Source organism: Clinocottus analis, unplaced genomic scaffold, assembly GCF_023055335.1.
Source record: "Clinocottus analis isolate CAN_PGR_092001 unplaced genomic scaffold, fCliAna1.0.p SCAF_55, whole genome shotgun sequence".
NCBI lineage: Eukaryota > Metazoa > Chordata > Actinopteri > Perciformes > Cottidae > Clinocottus > Clinocottus analis.
In genome coordinates, this window is record NW_027176213.1 from 444,175 (window position 1) to 459,174 (window position 15,000).

Genomic DNA, 15,000 nt, shown 5'->3' on the forward strand with positions numbered 1-15,000 from the left:
TAAAATATGTTTGCTGTGTTTGTGACTAACTTAAAGGAATAGTTCAGAATCTCTGATAAAACAACGAATCCATAAATGAGCAGATCAATATTAATGATGACCAGATGAGGTTTAACACATTTATAACTTGATTGATTTACTGAAAATCTAAAAGCTGCACACCAATAACTTGAATAAGTAAATAAACATGTAAATGTTTTAACTGTGGAGATATTAAATAAAGACTTTATGCCAAAAATGTCCTTGATTGATATGTTATTACATATTGATATGTTATTACATATTGATATGTTATTACATAGTGATGTGTTATTATATAGTGATGTGTTATTACATATTGATATGTTATTACATATTGATATGTTATTACATATTGATATGTTATTACATAGTGATGTGTTATTACATACTGATATGTTATTACATATTGATATGTTATTACATAGTGATGTGTTATTACATAGTGATGTGTTACATATTGAGATGTTATTACATATTGAGATGTTATTACATATTGATATGTTATTACATATTGATATGTTATTACATATTGATATGTTATTACATAGTGATGTGTTATTACATAGTGATGTGTTATTACATATTGAGATGTTATTACATATTGAGATGTTATTACATATTGAGATGTTATTACATATTGATATGTTATTACATATTGAGATGTTATTACATAGTGATGTGTTATTACATAGTGACGTGTTATTACATATTGAGATGTTATTACATATTGAGATGTTATTACATATTGAGATGTTATTACATATTGAGATGTTATTACATATTGAGATGTTATTACATATTGATATGTTATTATATATTGATATGTTATTATATAGTGATGTGTTATTCTGTGTTTTGTTTGAGTGAATCAGAGAGAGAATGTGACTGAACTTAGTTTATTTAAGTTGATTTCACAGCTGAAGGAACCAGACTAGAACGCCATCCTGCAACACCTTAACCTAGAACACCTTAACTTACAACACCTACAACACCTTAACCTAGAACACCTTAACTTACAACACCTACAACACCTTAACCTAGAACACCTTAACTTACAACACCTACAACACCTTAACCTAGAACACCTTAACTTACAACACCTACAACACCTTAACCTAGAACACCTTAACTTACAACACCTACAACACCTTAACCTAGAACACCTTAACTTACAACACCTACAACACCTTAACCTAGAACACCTTAACTTACAACACCTACAACACCTTAACCTAGAACACCTTAACTTACAACACCTACAACACCTTAACCTAGAACACCTTAACTTACAACACCTACAACACCTTAACCTAGAACACCTTAACTTACAACACCTACAACACCTTAACCTAGAACACCTTAACTTACAACACCTACAACACCTTAACCTAGAACACCTTAACTTACAACACCTACAACACCTTAACCTAGAACACCTTAACTTACAACACCTACAACACCTTAACCTAGAACACCTTAACTTACAACACCTACAACACCTTAACCTAGAACACCTTAACTTACAACACCTACAACACCTTAACCTAGAACACCTTAACTTACAACACCTACAACACCTTAACTTACAACACCTTAACCTACAACACCTTAACCTAGAACACCTTAACCTGTAACACCTTAACCTACAACACCTTAACCTACAACACCTTAACCTGTAACACGAGACCTTTGAGCGCGTGTCATTGTCGTCGGCGCTCTCGTGAGCCAATGAGAACGCTCCTTCACACGCGGCCGTCCGCCAGCTGGAGGTCCAGCAGAGTGAAGTCCTGACGGAGGGGGACGCTGTTCTCGTCGCACAGGAAGTGGCTCCGGACGGTGATGACGAAGGTTTTTCTCGGGAGGGCGAGGAAGGTCTGGATCCTCTCCGCCGCCACCTGGACGAGCTTCACCTCTGAGCCTGGAGCTGAGACACACACGAACACCGACGCTATGAACTCTGGGAACTCTACAGTCCTGACCAATCAGAATCCTCCCTCCGCGTGGACAGGAAGTCTCTCCCCGTCCCACCTGAGCTCCTGCTGAGTTTATCCGGTGGAGCCTCGAGGATCTTCTGCAGTGGAACCGGAGGAACCTGGACACGCACCTGGCGGCTGCCCCGCCCACTCACTGTCAACACACCTGGCCTGACACACACACACACACACACGTCATTTTAGAATTGATCCATTTTAAGATCAAATACTACTTTTAAGATTATATACTACTGCAGCAGTACCTGCAGTAGTACCTGCAGTAGTAGTACCTGCAGCAGTACCTGTAGTAGTAGTACCCGCAGCAGTACCTGTAGTAGCGGCGTACAGCCGTGAGGGGCAGGCAGGGGTAACAAGGGCCGTAGATGCCGTTTGCGTCGGTGTCGAGTTCGGCGGAGCAGCGACCACAGCCGGTGTAGGTGATGTCACCGCTCAGCGCCGCCAGGATACCATCCAGAGGGGTGGAGCTGTCCAGGACCGGCTGAGGTGCATTCTGGGAAGGCAGAGAGTCCTCAAAGTGGAAGGCGGTGACCTGGACTCTGAGCTCCACGTCACCTGGTGGAGGAAAACACAACACCTTGTCATCATCAACATTTTTATCTTAATTTATTCTTGTTGGGTTTCTGGGAGTTATAGTTTAGGTCCTCTACTTTTTACCATAAGTACGCTTTTACTTCCTTCTGGAGTTCCTCAGGGTTCAAGTTTAGGTCCTCTACTTTTTACCATAAGTACGCTTTTACTTCCTTCTGGAGTTCCTCAGGGTTCAAGTTTAGGTCCTCTACTTTTTTCCATAAGTACGCTTGTACTTCCTTCTGGTGAACCTTTTAAGCAGTCTAACCAAATCATCAGTTTGAAAGGACTGGAGTCTTCAGGTCCTTCCAGGTCAGCTGACTGTATTTACAGCCTTTGCATCGTTCTTAAGTTAGTCTGCACTCCACAATGCCCTCAAACTCACCGCTGTATTTCTGAGACAGCAGCGTGTCGAGGTCCAGCTCCAGACTGCTGTTTCCTGTTCGGACGGGCCGCGGTTGAAGGAAGTCCCGCGCCCGGCGGTCGGCGGGGTCCAGAGGCCGGACCGCGCTCCAGGGGGTGGAGTGCAGCTCGCTCAGGTCAGAGGTCAAACCCTCCCTCACGAGGAGGAACTGAAAGTCCCAGACAGCCGCTGAACGAGACGGAGGATTACGCCATTTTGTGAGTCGGGGGAGTTGGTGTCTCCACTCGTGTGCGTCTGTGTGTGTTTGTGTACCTCTGTCTCTGTTGAAGCGAGGCAGCCAGTCCACCGCGGCGCCCCACAGCAGCAGCGCCCCCTGCTGGCCGTGCGGCTGCTCCACAGTCACAACGGCCTGCAGCTGAACAGCTGACCTGACGCGAGACTCCGCATCGTTCCGCCAAGCTAACAACGATCATGAATATCATCAAAACCAAAACGCCAAAATCTACCAACCTTCTTCAGGCTTCCTCCGTTCTCAGCTTCTGTTTGAGGTTGTTTATCTAGAACTAGAACCCGCACACATCCGGATGGACATGGACCCGCTCACCTGCGCTGACGTGCGTGTGCGTGACGCGCAGCAGAGCGTGGACCAGCGTGTCGACCCTCAGCGAGCGCAGGGCGGCGTAGGGGAGGCGGCTCAGGTCCTGAGGAGGCCGCGGGTTCAGCGACACCAGCAGGGGGCGCCGCTCCCGCAGAAAGCCACACAGAGCGGCGAGAGAGCGGGCGGCGACGCGCTGAGGAGCTGCAGACGGAGAGAGACAGACGATTGGACCACAGCTCCCCGTGAGGGGGGAAGGCCGCCGATTGGCCGGCGGTCGGTTGGGCCGTACCTGGGGGGGCGGTGCAGGCCGTGACCCGGCCCAGGTTGAGCAGCCTGCTGCTGAAGGTGGACTGCAGCACCGTCTCCCCTCTCCACCGGTCCTCATTCACCTGCAGCGCTGATGGGAGACCCGGAGGGTTCATACGCACCCGGACCAACGGGTTCCAGGACTTTTCACAAATTTACATGACTTTTAAACACTTTTTCATGACTTTAAATGTTCATGAGCAAACATGGTGTGAAATGTGTGTGAACAGTAAAAAGTGATAAAATGTAGTATTTAAACTAACAATGAGGATTCAAAGCATACAGTAAACCTTAAATGACTCAAATGAATGAGAGACAATAGTTTATTAAAAGAATAAACATTTATATAGATGCCTGTATGTATGCTGCTGATATGTTGAGCCTCTTTCTTTTAAAAGCAGATTCATTATTTAAACTAAATGAACACATGAATATAACACATTCACACCACTTTTACACAACTTTGGGGGTTTTATGTTTTTCAAGGACTTTTCCAGGCCTGGAAATAACCTTTATAAAACTCCAGGACTGTTCCAAGTTTTTTCATGAGCGGATGATGAATGTTCTTAGGGTGGCTGTTTTGAAGTACACCATTGTTCTAAACAGGTTTTGTTAGAGGGTGTGTGTGTGTGTGTGTGTGTGTGTGTGTGTGTGTGTGTGAGTGTGTGTGTGTGTGTGTGTGAGTGTGTGTGTGTGTGTGTGTGTGTGTGTTGCTTGAGGCAGTGAAGTCCAACCCAGAAAGGAAGGTGTGTGTATCATTGTTCAGACTGCAGGCAAATACCATTCAAATCAGACCACACCTACATTTGCAAGTCCACCAGACCGAACCTCCGATGAGGAGGCTCTCTCACGAAACCAGCAGGTCTACGTCAGGTCAACTTCAGGTCTACGTCAGGTCAACTTCAGGTCTACGTCAGGTCAACTTCAGGTCTACGTCAGGTCAACTTCAGGTCTACGTCAGGTCAACTTCAGGTCTACGTCAGGTCAACTTCAGGACGGAGAATAGAGAGTCGGTTGTTGTGTAACCTGATAAACGGCCTCCAGACCCCTTCACACCAATTCAGACCCCGACAGATCGCTTCAGACCCCTTCAATCCCCCTTCAGTCCTCTATAGGTCGCTTCAGACCCATTCAGACCCCTTAGTGCCCTACAGATCACTTCAGACCCCATTCAGTCCTCTATAGGTCGCTTCAGACCCATTCAGACCCCTTAGTGCCCTACAGATCACTTCAGACCCCATTCAGTCCTCTATAGGTCGCTTCAGACCCATTCAGACCCCTTAGTGCCCTACAGATCACTTCAGACCTCTATAGGTCGCTTCAGACCCCTTCAGCCCCCTTCAGTCCACACCCTCTACATGTACATACCTGTGATGAGCAGAACGTCTCCGGGGCTCACGGTCAAGGCCCAGAACGCCGCTCGCCTCCACAGCACCACCTTCATCTCAGCAGCCGATTGGTCCGTGACCACGATGGACGCCAGAGGGACGGAGCTTCCCGCCGCCGGGCCGGACTTCACCTTCAGCCCAACAAGGCAAACCCAGCGATGTGATCAGAACTCTACGTCTACAAGCACAGCTGCAGAGAAAGGTCTACACGTCCGATAATTCCTAATTATGATTCTAGTTTCATGAGACGTTTCATCTCCACTCACTTTCACCTCCTTCAGGTGACACGGGTGAACCACCGCCACCAGAACCGAGTGCCGAACCCCCGGCTGGTCACACCGGATCAGAAGTGTGGTGGTACCCTGGAGCCCGGTGGCGCTGGTGGTAGCGCTGGCGGTAGCGCTAGTGGCGGTAGCGCTGGTGGTAGCGCTGGCGGTAGCGCTGGCGGTAGCGCTGGTGGTACCGCTGGTGGTACCGCTGGCGGCGGTGGTGTCGGACTCTTCGGTCCAGAGGTTTCCTGAGGTTCTAGCTTTCTTGAAAACGGGGGGTTTGGAAGAAGAGTGTCGGGGCGTCCCGGCCTCCTGGGAGCAGAGCAGCCCGTCGGCGGTGGCCTCGACCACGACGCCTCCTTCCCGAGCCCTCGCGGCCGGGCCGGGTCGGCCGGAGGGCTCGGCGGAGGGTGACGGGCTCGCGGGGCTGAAGAGCTCCGGCGTGCCGGAGGAGTCGGGTGGAGGCATTTGGGTGTTCCTGGGAGGGGTTTGAGGAGGCGGGGTTTTCTCAGGGCTGGTTGCTGATTGGACGCCGCTCCTTCCTCTCAGGACTAACGCCTGACTCAGCGTCCAGCTGGTGAGAAACCGGGTCCGGGCGGACAGAGGAGGGCCGCCAGGTGACGGCTGGAGGGGTGGAGCTTCTGGTTCTGGTTGAGCTGCAGGGAAACAGCTGTCCAGATACTCACCAACCGAAGCCGAGCACTCATCTTCCTGAACGGCACCCACAGGTGACGCCTCCGTGGTCCAATCAGCTTTAGGGGCGGAGTCATCGCGGCGTCGATCAGCTTCTTGGTTCTCTCGGCCGGTTCGTTCCTCCGTCAGAAGGTTTTCGTCTGAAATGCCAACAAATTATTGGATTATTTTGACTTCTTCAGATGTTCAGATTGAACCCTGTTCATGTTCGTACGGTAAATATGAAGCTACAGTTTTTACACCAAATCAAAGACATTCTGTTTATATGTGATAATAATTTCATTTAACAGTACAAAAACACACAAATTAAGTGGGAATAAATTGATTATTCACAATTAGTAACATTTAAAAACACAAATAAGATGTATAAAGATAAAAAGAAACATTTAAAATAATAAATACTAACACAACTAAACGCCTCTTCAGTTAATATAACAATCTAATAAACTGAGTCTGGGTCCCTGAACGCCTCACCTGCTGCCGGCCTCAGGCGCCCCCCCTGCCAGGTGAGCTCCAGGTGTCTCCAGCCCACAGGGGGGCGCTGCTCGTCCTCCGGGCCGGAGGAGGCGGCGGGAGGAGCTCCCAGGAAGACGTGGACCGCCGGCCGCTCGCTCATTCTGAGGAGGAAACGTCCGGAAGATCAGTCAGGGCAAAAGATTCTACTTAACTTTGATTATACCTGATTATATCTGGGATTAACGCCCCCTGCAGGCTGAGGGGAGTCTGGCTCCTCCCCTATCTGGGATTATTTTATGTATCTCTGAAAAAAAATCTCTCTCTCTCTCAAAAAAAAAACCTAAAAAAGAAGAGAAAAATCCTTCTAACTTGTGTCTTTACTGTGATTTACATTTGGAAAAGTATTTAAAACATACATTTGTTTTTAGTTTGTTGCAAGATCCATTTAATCTGCCATATTAGTATTATTTATTTTTCCTTCCATTGTTTCAGCTTCTTAAACCTTCCATCACAAAACCCCAAAAGACTGTTTAGATACAGTTTGATGACTTCATAATGACTAACGACCACAAATATAGATTATCTATTTTACACTGTGTTTTCTGCTCTCAAGCATTTAACTATATGCTATCATATGTTCTCATTGTACAAAGTAACTCTTTTATTTGTGCATATGACAATAAAAATATTTTGAATCGTGTGTTCTCTGATGTGTGCTTTTATTTTGAATGCTCAAACCGGAAGTGTAATGTGTACTAAATCCAGCTAGCTTTCCGCTAGCTTAAACAACCCTACAACTCGGGGGAAAAGGTGAAATAAGTATTTTTTTTAAACATATTGGAGATGTAATATATTGTGAAATCACTTCCCACGTCTTCCTGTCACTTCGCATCACTTCCTGTCGCGTTTCGACGCGTTTTAAACAGTTTAAAGTGCCAAAAAACGCGACTTCTCTTCTTCGAGGTTTAGTGGCGGTTGGTACATTACCGCAAAAAAAGTTTTTTTAAATAAGAAGCAAATTAAACAGAAACAAACAAACTAAACGGAACAAATATAAGTTCGTCAAAGTTAAAACCAGGTCACGCGCATGCGCGGCAGAAGGAGGCGGCGCGGAGGAGGAGCGCCGCCGCTCTGCCGCTCCGCCTGCCGCGCTACAAGTGTTCGAGTCCCGCGTAGCACTTCCTCCCTGCGACGGTCCCGCGGCTCGACTCGTTTAAAAGCATTAAAATGTACCGGTACTTCGGAGAGACCCTCGCCCGGGGAGCGGGCCGCGCCCTGGCGTCGGGGGGCCGCGCCGCCCGCGCCGCTCCCGCCGCGTCGCTGCTGCGGCACCGCGGCTACAGCGAGGCCGTGGACCGGGACGACGACCCGAACTTTTTCGCCATGGTGGAGGGCTTCTTCGACCGGGGCGCCGCCATGGTGGAGGACCAGCTGGTGGAGAGCCTGAAGACCCGGGAGAGCGCCGAGCAGAAGAGGAAGCGGGTCCGCGGGATCCTGCGGGTCATCAAGCCCTGCAACCACGTGCTGAGCGTCTGCTTCCCCATCCGGAAGGACTCCGGGGACTGGGAGGTGGTGGAGGGCTACCGGGCCCAGCACAGCCAGCACCGGACCCCCTGCAAGGGAGGTGAGGCGTGACACATCCACATCTATATATATATATCTGTTTACATGTGTATTTATATACATAATAAACATGAATATTTATACGGTACGGAACCCCCCGCAAGGGAGGTGTTGTATTTCATACCTGTGTGTGTGTGTGTGTGTGTGTGTGTGTGTGTGTGTGTGTGTGTGTGTGTATGTATGTATGTATGTATGTATGTATGTATGTGTATATATATATATATATATACATGTATATATATATGTGTATATATATGTGTGTATAAATATATATATGTATATATATATATATATATATATGTATGTGTATATATATATGTATGTGTATATATATATATATGTATGTGTATATATATGTGTATGTGTATATATATATATGTGTGTGTATATATATATATATATATATATATATATATATATATATATATATATATATATATATATGTATATATGTGTGTATATATATATATATACACATACACATATATATGTATGTGTATATATATATGTGTGTATATATATATATATATATATATGTGTGTGTGTGTGTATATATATATATATATATATATATGTGTGTGTGTGTGTGTGTGTGTATATATATATATATATATATATATATATATATATATGTATATGTATATATATGTGTGTATATATGTGTATATATATGTAATGTGTGTATATATATATATATATATATATATATATATATATATATATATATATATATATATATATATATTAGTCGTATACTCCACATCTGGTGGACCGGAGGAACAAGAGTCCCTAGAGGACTCAGTACATTGCCGGGTAGCACAGCAAGGAGAGAGAGCACAACCCGTCACGTCAACAACAATACATGTTGTCCAACTCTATCAACACAACCACCACACTGACCCTGCACAGTGCAGACATGACATGCAGCACAGCTGCAGCGCGATGACCTCTCAAAGAGGCCGCAGGGAGAAGCACCAGCAGCCCCAGGTGCAGCAGCACCAGCAGCCCCAGGTGCAGCAGCACCAGCAGCCCCAGGTGCAGCAGCACCAGCAGCCCCAGGTGCAGCAGTAACAACAGCCCCAGGTGAAGCAGTAACAACAGCCCCAGGTGCAGCAGTAACAACAGCCCCAGGTGCAGCAGTAACAACAGCGCTGTGGCTAGTTTATGATTGACAGTAAATGTAAAAAAAAAACATTAACATAATCATCATTTCACTCTCCAGATCACATGACCCTCTGAGGGAAAGAGGTCATCAGTCCTGAGGTTCTAGGTGAGACGCTAGCTTCACTGACCAATCACAGCACATGTTCATGGTCACATGGCCCTGTGACCAATCACACGTCTCAGGTCTCCAGAAGGCTCTTCATGTATTTTAACCAGGCGCTAAATATAGATAGATAGATGGATAGATAGATTTTTTTCTAAAAACATTCACCGGTTTTAGAAACAATATAAACCATAAAACATGGTGTGTGTGTGTGTGTGTGTGAGTGTGTGTGTGTGTGTGTGTGTGTGTGTGTGTGTGTGTGTGTGTGTGTGTGTGTGTGTGTGTGTGTGTGTGTGTGTGTGTGACAGCTCTGTTCATGACTCACAAGGTTTCCTCCCCTGGTAGGAATGTAGACAGTCCAGTCAGGTGTGTGTGTCTGTTTGTGTCTCTCAGCAGTAACTGTTGTGCAGGTGAGGGTTCAGCTCTGCGGTTCAGTTTGTCTGGACTTCTTCCTCTCACCTGTTGTGGTACTGACCACAACAGGTGATATGGTATACAACAATAATACAACACTAAAACACCATGATACAACAATGATAAACCATGATACACAATAGTATGACCATAATTCAACAAAAATAATCAAACCATAATACAACAATACGACCATAACATAATAATACAACCATATAAAAACTTTTTTCCCAGCATAAGGAACATTTGTGGACTCTTGGAACAAGCTTCAGGTCTCCAGGTCCTGGTCTCCAGGTCTTCAGGTCTCACTGATGTGTTTGTGTGTTTCAGGGATCCGTTTCAGTACCGACGTGTCTGTGGACGAGGTGAAAGCTCTGGCTTCACTCATGACCTACAAGTGTGCTGTAGTAGGTGAGCACACACACACACACACACACACACACACACACACACACACACACAACCTGTCTGAACCTGCTGAGTCATGAGCACATTCCTGTCCTTATAGCGCTCAACAATAAACATGTTTATAGAACATAAATCAAGTTCAAGACTTCAGCTCAGCTGTGGGTGAAGCAGCTGTTCTGCTGTGTTCCAGATGTGCCGTTTGGTGGAGCCAAAGCCGGAGTGAAGATCAACCCCAGAAACTACACCGTAAGAGGAGGAGGAGTTAACTTCAACCCTTTTCCTGTTGATCACGTCGACTTCCTGTCTGTCGTCTCGGTGTCCGTCCTGGTTTCCTGTCGTATTTCACATGGGCGTGCTAAATGTTCTGTTTTTTCTTTGTGAGAAGTTTGGAAGTTAGCCTAGCTTAGTATAAAGACTGTAAGCGGAGGCCACTGCTAGCATGGCTGTGTGGTGGTCTGCAGAGCTGTTGACTCTTCGGTGTTGTGTTCAGGACAACGAGCTGGAGAAGATCACCAGGAGGTTCACCGTGGAGCTCGCCAAGAAGGGCTTCATCGGTGAGGAGGTCCACACCCTCACACTGACGCTCCTGTGCCGCCCACGCTTCACTTCATATACCAGAACTCTGTCGCTTCTCTTTGGGAGAAAAGACGACTCATGAGTGAAAGGTTGTTGTAATAATACTCATGTGTCTCTGCAGGACCTGGCATCGATGTTCCTGCTCCCGACATGAGCACCGGGGAGAGGGAGATGTCCTGGATCGCAGACACCTACGCCACCACGCTGGGACACAACGTGAGCGAGGGGGCGGAGCCTGCAGTAGGACGCGCTTCAGAAGCCCTCAGAAGGTGTTTTCATTCCCCCTCTGCCTCCTCTTCAGGACATCAACGCTCACGCCTGCGTCACCGGGAAGCCCATCAGCCAGGGCGGCATCCACGGACGCATCTCCGCCACCGGCCGAGGGGTTTTCCACGGCATCGAGAACTTCATCAACGAGGCGGCCTACATGAGCCTGGTGGGCATGTGCCCCGGCTTCCAGGACAAGACCTTCGTCATCCAGGTGGAGCCTCGCTGTCTGTTCACTGTCAATTAATACACACATATATCTATCATAATATATATCATAGCAGCGGTTATGCATGTTATGTATAACATATATTATACATAACATATTACATGTACAATATATATCTAACATGATGTGTGTATGTATGTGTGTGTGTGTATATATATGTATGTATGTATGTATGTATGTATGTATGTATGTATGTATGTGTATATATATATATATATATATATATATATATATATATATATACACACACACATAGACATTTATATATATATATGTATATGTAAGTAGGTATACATATAGATAGTGTCTCAACTCTGATCTGAACAATAAAACTCATAATGAGCCTCGCTTTTGTTCCTCCATCAGCAGAAATAAAGAAACATGTTCACTGTGCCCTCTGTTGTGTCTGCAGGGTTTCGGTAACGTGGGTCTTCACACTATGCGTTACCTTCACCGTTCAGGGGCAAAGTGCGTCGGGATTGGAGAAATGGACGGAAACATCTGGAACCCCAACGGCATCAACCCCAAAGAGCTGGAGGACTACAAACTGGTCAGTACTGGTGATACAGTCACTAACAGGACTACAAACTGGTCAGTACTGGTGATACAGTCACTAACACGCAGTCGTAAAACCAAAGGACCAGTTTGCCACCTGCTGGACGATCGATGTTACTACATTGAAGTCTTCTTGAGACGAGTTGTAGGATATCATGATGATGTGAAGCAGTGTCTGTACCACTGTAATCGATCAATAACTACCTCGACCTTCCTCCTCCAGGAACACGGGACCATCGTTGGGTTCCCGAACTCGACGCCGTACGAGGGAAGCATCCTGGAGGCCGACTGCGACATCCTGATCCCAGCTGCCAGCGAGAAGCAGCTGACCAAGAGCAACGCTCACAAGATCAAGGCCAAGGTGACCACACGATCGATACCTGATCAATACCTGGTCAATACCTGGTCAATACCTGACCACCGGCTGCCCGCTCTCCAGTCTGAGTGTAAAGGGGAATGGGAAAAGTCTTTATTAGGCTGTTTTCCCATGATGCCTCAGTAAACTGACCTGCTGTCTGTGGTTTTCTCAGATCATCGCTGAGGGAGCGAACGGTCCCACGACGCCTGAAGCCGACCGCATCTTCCTGGAGAGAAACATCATGGTGATCCCGGTGAGTGGGCTGAGTGCTCCTGCTGCTCACACCGGCAGCGCTGCCAACGCTTCACTAGCATGAGTTCACTAGTGTGAGTTCACTAGCGTGAGTTCACTAGTGTGAGTTCACTGGTTCACTAGTGTGAGTTCACTGGTGTGAGTTCACTAGTTCACTAGCATGAGTTCACTAGTGTGAGTTCACTAGTGTGAGTTCACTAGTGTGAGTTCACTGGTTCACTAGTGTGAGTTCACTAGCGTGAGTTCACTAGTGTGAGTTCACTGGTTCACTAGTGTGAGTTCACTGGTTCACTAGTGTGAGTTCACTAGCATGAGTTCACTAGTGTGAGTTCACTAGTTCACTAGTGTGAGTTCACTAGTGTGAGTTCACTGGTTCACTAGTGTGAGTTCACTAGCATGAGTTCACTAGTGTGAGTTCACTAGTTCACTAGCATGAGTTCACTAGCGTGAGTTCACTAGCGTGAGTTCACTGGTTCACTAGTGTGAGTTCACTGGTTCACTAGTGTGAGTTCACTAGCATGAGTTCACTAGTGTGAGTTCACTAGTTCACTAGCATGAGTTCACTAGTGTGAGTTCACTAGCATGAGTTCACTAGTGTGAGTTCACTAGTGTGAGTTCACTGGTTCACTAGTGTGAGTTCACTAGCATGAGTTCACTAGTGTGAGTTCACTAGTTCACTAGCATGAGTTCACTAGTGTGAGTTCACTAGCATGAGTTCACTAGCATGAGTTCACTAGTGTGAGTTCACTGGTTCACTAGTGTGAGTTCACTAGTGTGAGTTCACTAGTTCACTAGCATGAGTTCACTAGCATGAGTTCACTAGTGTGAGTTCACTAGTGTGAGTTCACTAGTTCACTAGCATGAGTTCACTAGCATGAGTTCACTAGTGTGAGTTCACTAGTGTGAGTTCACTGGTTCACTAGCATGAGTTCACTAGCATGAGTTCACTAGCATGAGTTCACTAGTGTGAGTTCACTAGTGTGAGTTCACTAGCATGAGTTCACTAGTGTGAGTTCACTAGTGTGAGTTCACTGGTTCACTAGCATGAGTTCACTAGTGTGAGTTCACTGGTTCACTAGTGTGAGTTCACTGGTTCACTAGTGTGAGTTCACTAGTGTGAGTTCACTGGTTCACTAGTGTGAGTTCACTAGTGAACTTGTGTGAGTTCACTAGTTCACTAGTGTGAGTTCACTGGTTCACTAGTGTGAGTTCACTAGTGAACTCACACTAGTGAACTAGTGAACTTGTGTGAGTTCACTAGTGTGAGTTCACTAGTGTGAGTTCACTAGTGTGAGTTCACTAGTGTGAGTTCACTGGTTCACTAGTGTGAGTTCACTAGTGTGAGTTCACTAGTGTGAGTTCACTAGTGTGAGTTCACTGGTTCACTAGTGTGAGTTCACTGGTTCACTAGTGTGAGTTCACTAGTGAACTCACACTAGTGAACTAGTGAACTTGTGTGAGTTCACTAGTTCACTAGTGTGAGTTAAGGTGGAATGCTCTTATTATATTCTGTTTCCTCACCTCAGTTTCTCTCCTCTTCCTGTTTCCTCTTCCTGTTTTTATTGTTTCCTCTCCTTGTTTCCTCCCTCCTTCTTGTGTCCTTGCTTCCTCTCTCCTTGTTTCCTCTGCTTCTTGTCCCCTCCCTGTCTCCTTGTCTCCTCTCCTCTAGGACATGTACCTTAATGCTGGAGGTGTGACGGTCTCGTACTTCGAGTGGTTGAAGAATCTGAACCACGTCAGTTACGGTCGACTCACCTTCAAATACGAGCGCGACTCAAACTACCACCTGCTGAGTGAGTGCTCTATTGATCGCTCTATTGGTCGCTCTATTGATCTCTCTAGTGGTCGCTCTATTGGCGGCTCTAGTGATCGCTTCATTGGTCGCTCCATTGATTGCTCTAGTGGTCACTCTATTGGTCGCTCTAGTGGTCACTCTATTGGTCGCTCTAGTGGTCGCTCTATTGACGGCTCCATTGGTTGCTCTAGCGGTCGCTCCATTGATCGCTCTATTGGTCACTCTATTGGCCGTTCTATTGATCGATCGGCTGCTCTAGCGATCCGATTGGTCGCTCTGTTAGTCGCTCTTCCTCCCCTTCATCTTCCTCCCCCTCATCTTCCTCCAATTCATCTTCCTCCCCCTCATCTTCCTCCCCTTCATCTTCATCCCCCTCATCTTCCTCCCCCTCATCTTCCTCCCCCTCATCTTCCTCCAATTCATCTTCATCCCCCTCATCTTCCTCCAATTCATCTTCATCCCCTTCATCTTCATCCCCTTCATCTTCCTCCCCCTCATCTTCCTCCCCCTCATCTTCCTCCCCTCTTCTCTTCTCAGTGTCTGTTCAGGAGAGTCTAGAGAGGAAGTTTGGGAAACATGGCGGTGCCATCCCCATCGTTC

General features: G+C 46.5%; 2 protein-coding genes across 4 annotated transcripts in view; one reads left to right on the forward strand and one right to left on the reverse strand.

Moving 5' to 3' along the window:
* Nucleotides 1-886: 886 nt before the first annotated feature.
* On the reverse strand, nucleotides 887-8,261 carry shld2 (shieldin complex subunit 2). The gene is made up of 11 exons (XM_068601812.1): nucleotides 7,890-8,261; nucleotides 6,675-6,817; nucleotides 5,505-6,340; nucleotides 5,219-5,369; nucleotides 3,834-3,941; nucleotides 3,551-3,745; nucleotides 3,259-3,405; nucleotides 2,968-3,174; nucleotides 2,324-2,567; nucleotides 2,050-2,165; nucleotides 887-1,945 (listed from the first exon to the last, which is right to left on the reverse strand). Exons 2-11 carry the CDS (start codon nucleotides 6,814-6,816, stop codon nucleotides 1,764-1,766), a joined length of 2,328 nt encoding a protein of 775 aa, XP_068457913.1. The 5' UTR covers nucleotide 6,817; nucleotides 7,890-8,261; the 3' UTR covers nucleotides 887-1,763.
* The window catches only part of LOC137803393 (glutamate dehydrogenase 1, mitochondrial), a 15,249-nt gene continuing 7,709 nt past the window's right edge, over nucleotides 7,461-15,000 (forward strand). Inside the window, exons 1-12 of one of the 3 annotated variants that reach the window (XM_068601816.1) lie at nucleotides 9,247-9,410; nucleotides 9,502-9,549; nucleotides 10,291-10,371; nucleotides 10,559-10,614; nucleotides 10,859-10,922; nucleotides 11,066-11,160; nucleotides 11,246-11,425; nucleotides 11,853-11,990; nucleotides 12,219-12,356; nucleotides 12,526-12,606; nucleotides 14,275-14,398; nucleotides 14,938-15,000. The exon at nucleotides 14,938-15,000 is cut by the window's right edge and continues 29 nt beyond it. In XM_068601816.1, coding sequence (XP_068457917.1) covers nucleotides 10,347-10,371; nucleotides 10,559-10,614; nucleotides 10,859-10,922; nucleotides 11,066-11,160; nucleotides 11,246-11,425; nucleotides 11,853-11,990; nucleotides 12,219-12,356; nucleotides 12,526-12,606; nucleotides 14,275-14,398; nucleotides 14,938-15,000 — 964 coding nt within the window. In that variant the 5' untranslated portion in view covers nucleotides 9,247-9,410; nucleotides 9,502-9,549; nucleotides 10,291-10,346. Of the gene's footprint in view, nucleotides 8,281-9,246; nucleotides 9,411-9,501; nucleotides 9,550-10,290; nucleotides 10,372-10,558; nucleotides 10,615-10,858; nucleotides 10,923-11,065; nucleotides 11,161-11,245; nucleotides 11,426-11,852; nucleotides 11,991-12,218; nucleotides 12,357-12,525; nucleotides 12,607-14,274; nucleotides 14,399-14,937 lie in introns of those variants that run through there. The other 2 variants (XM_068601814.1, XM_068601813.1) reach the window with 2 other exon arrangements.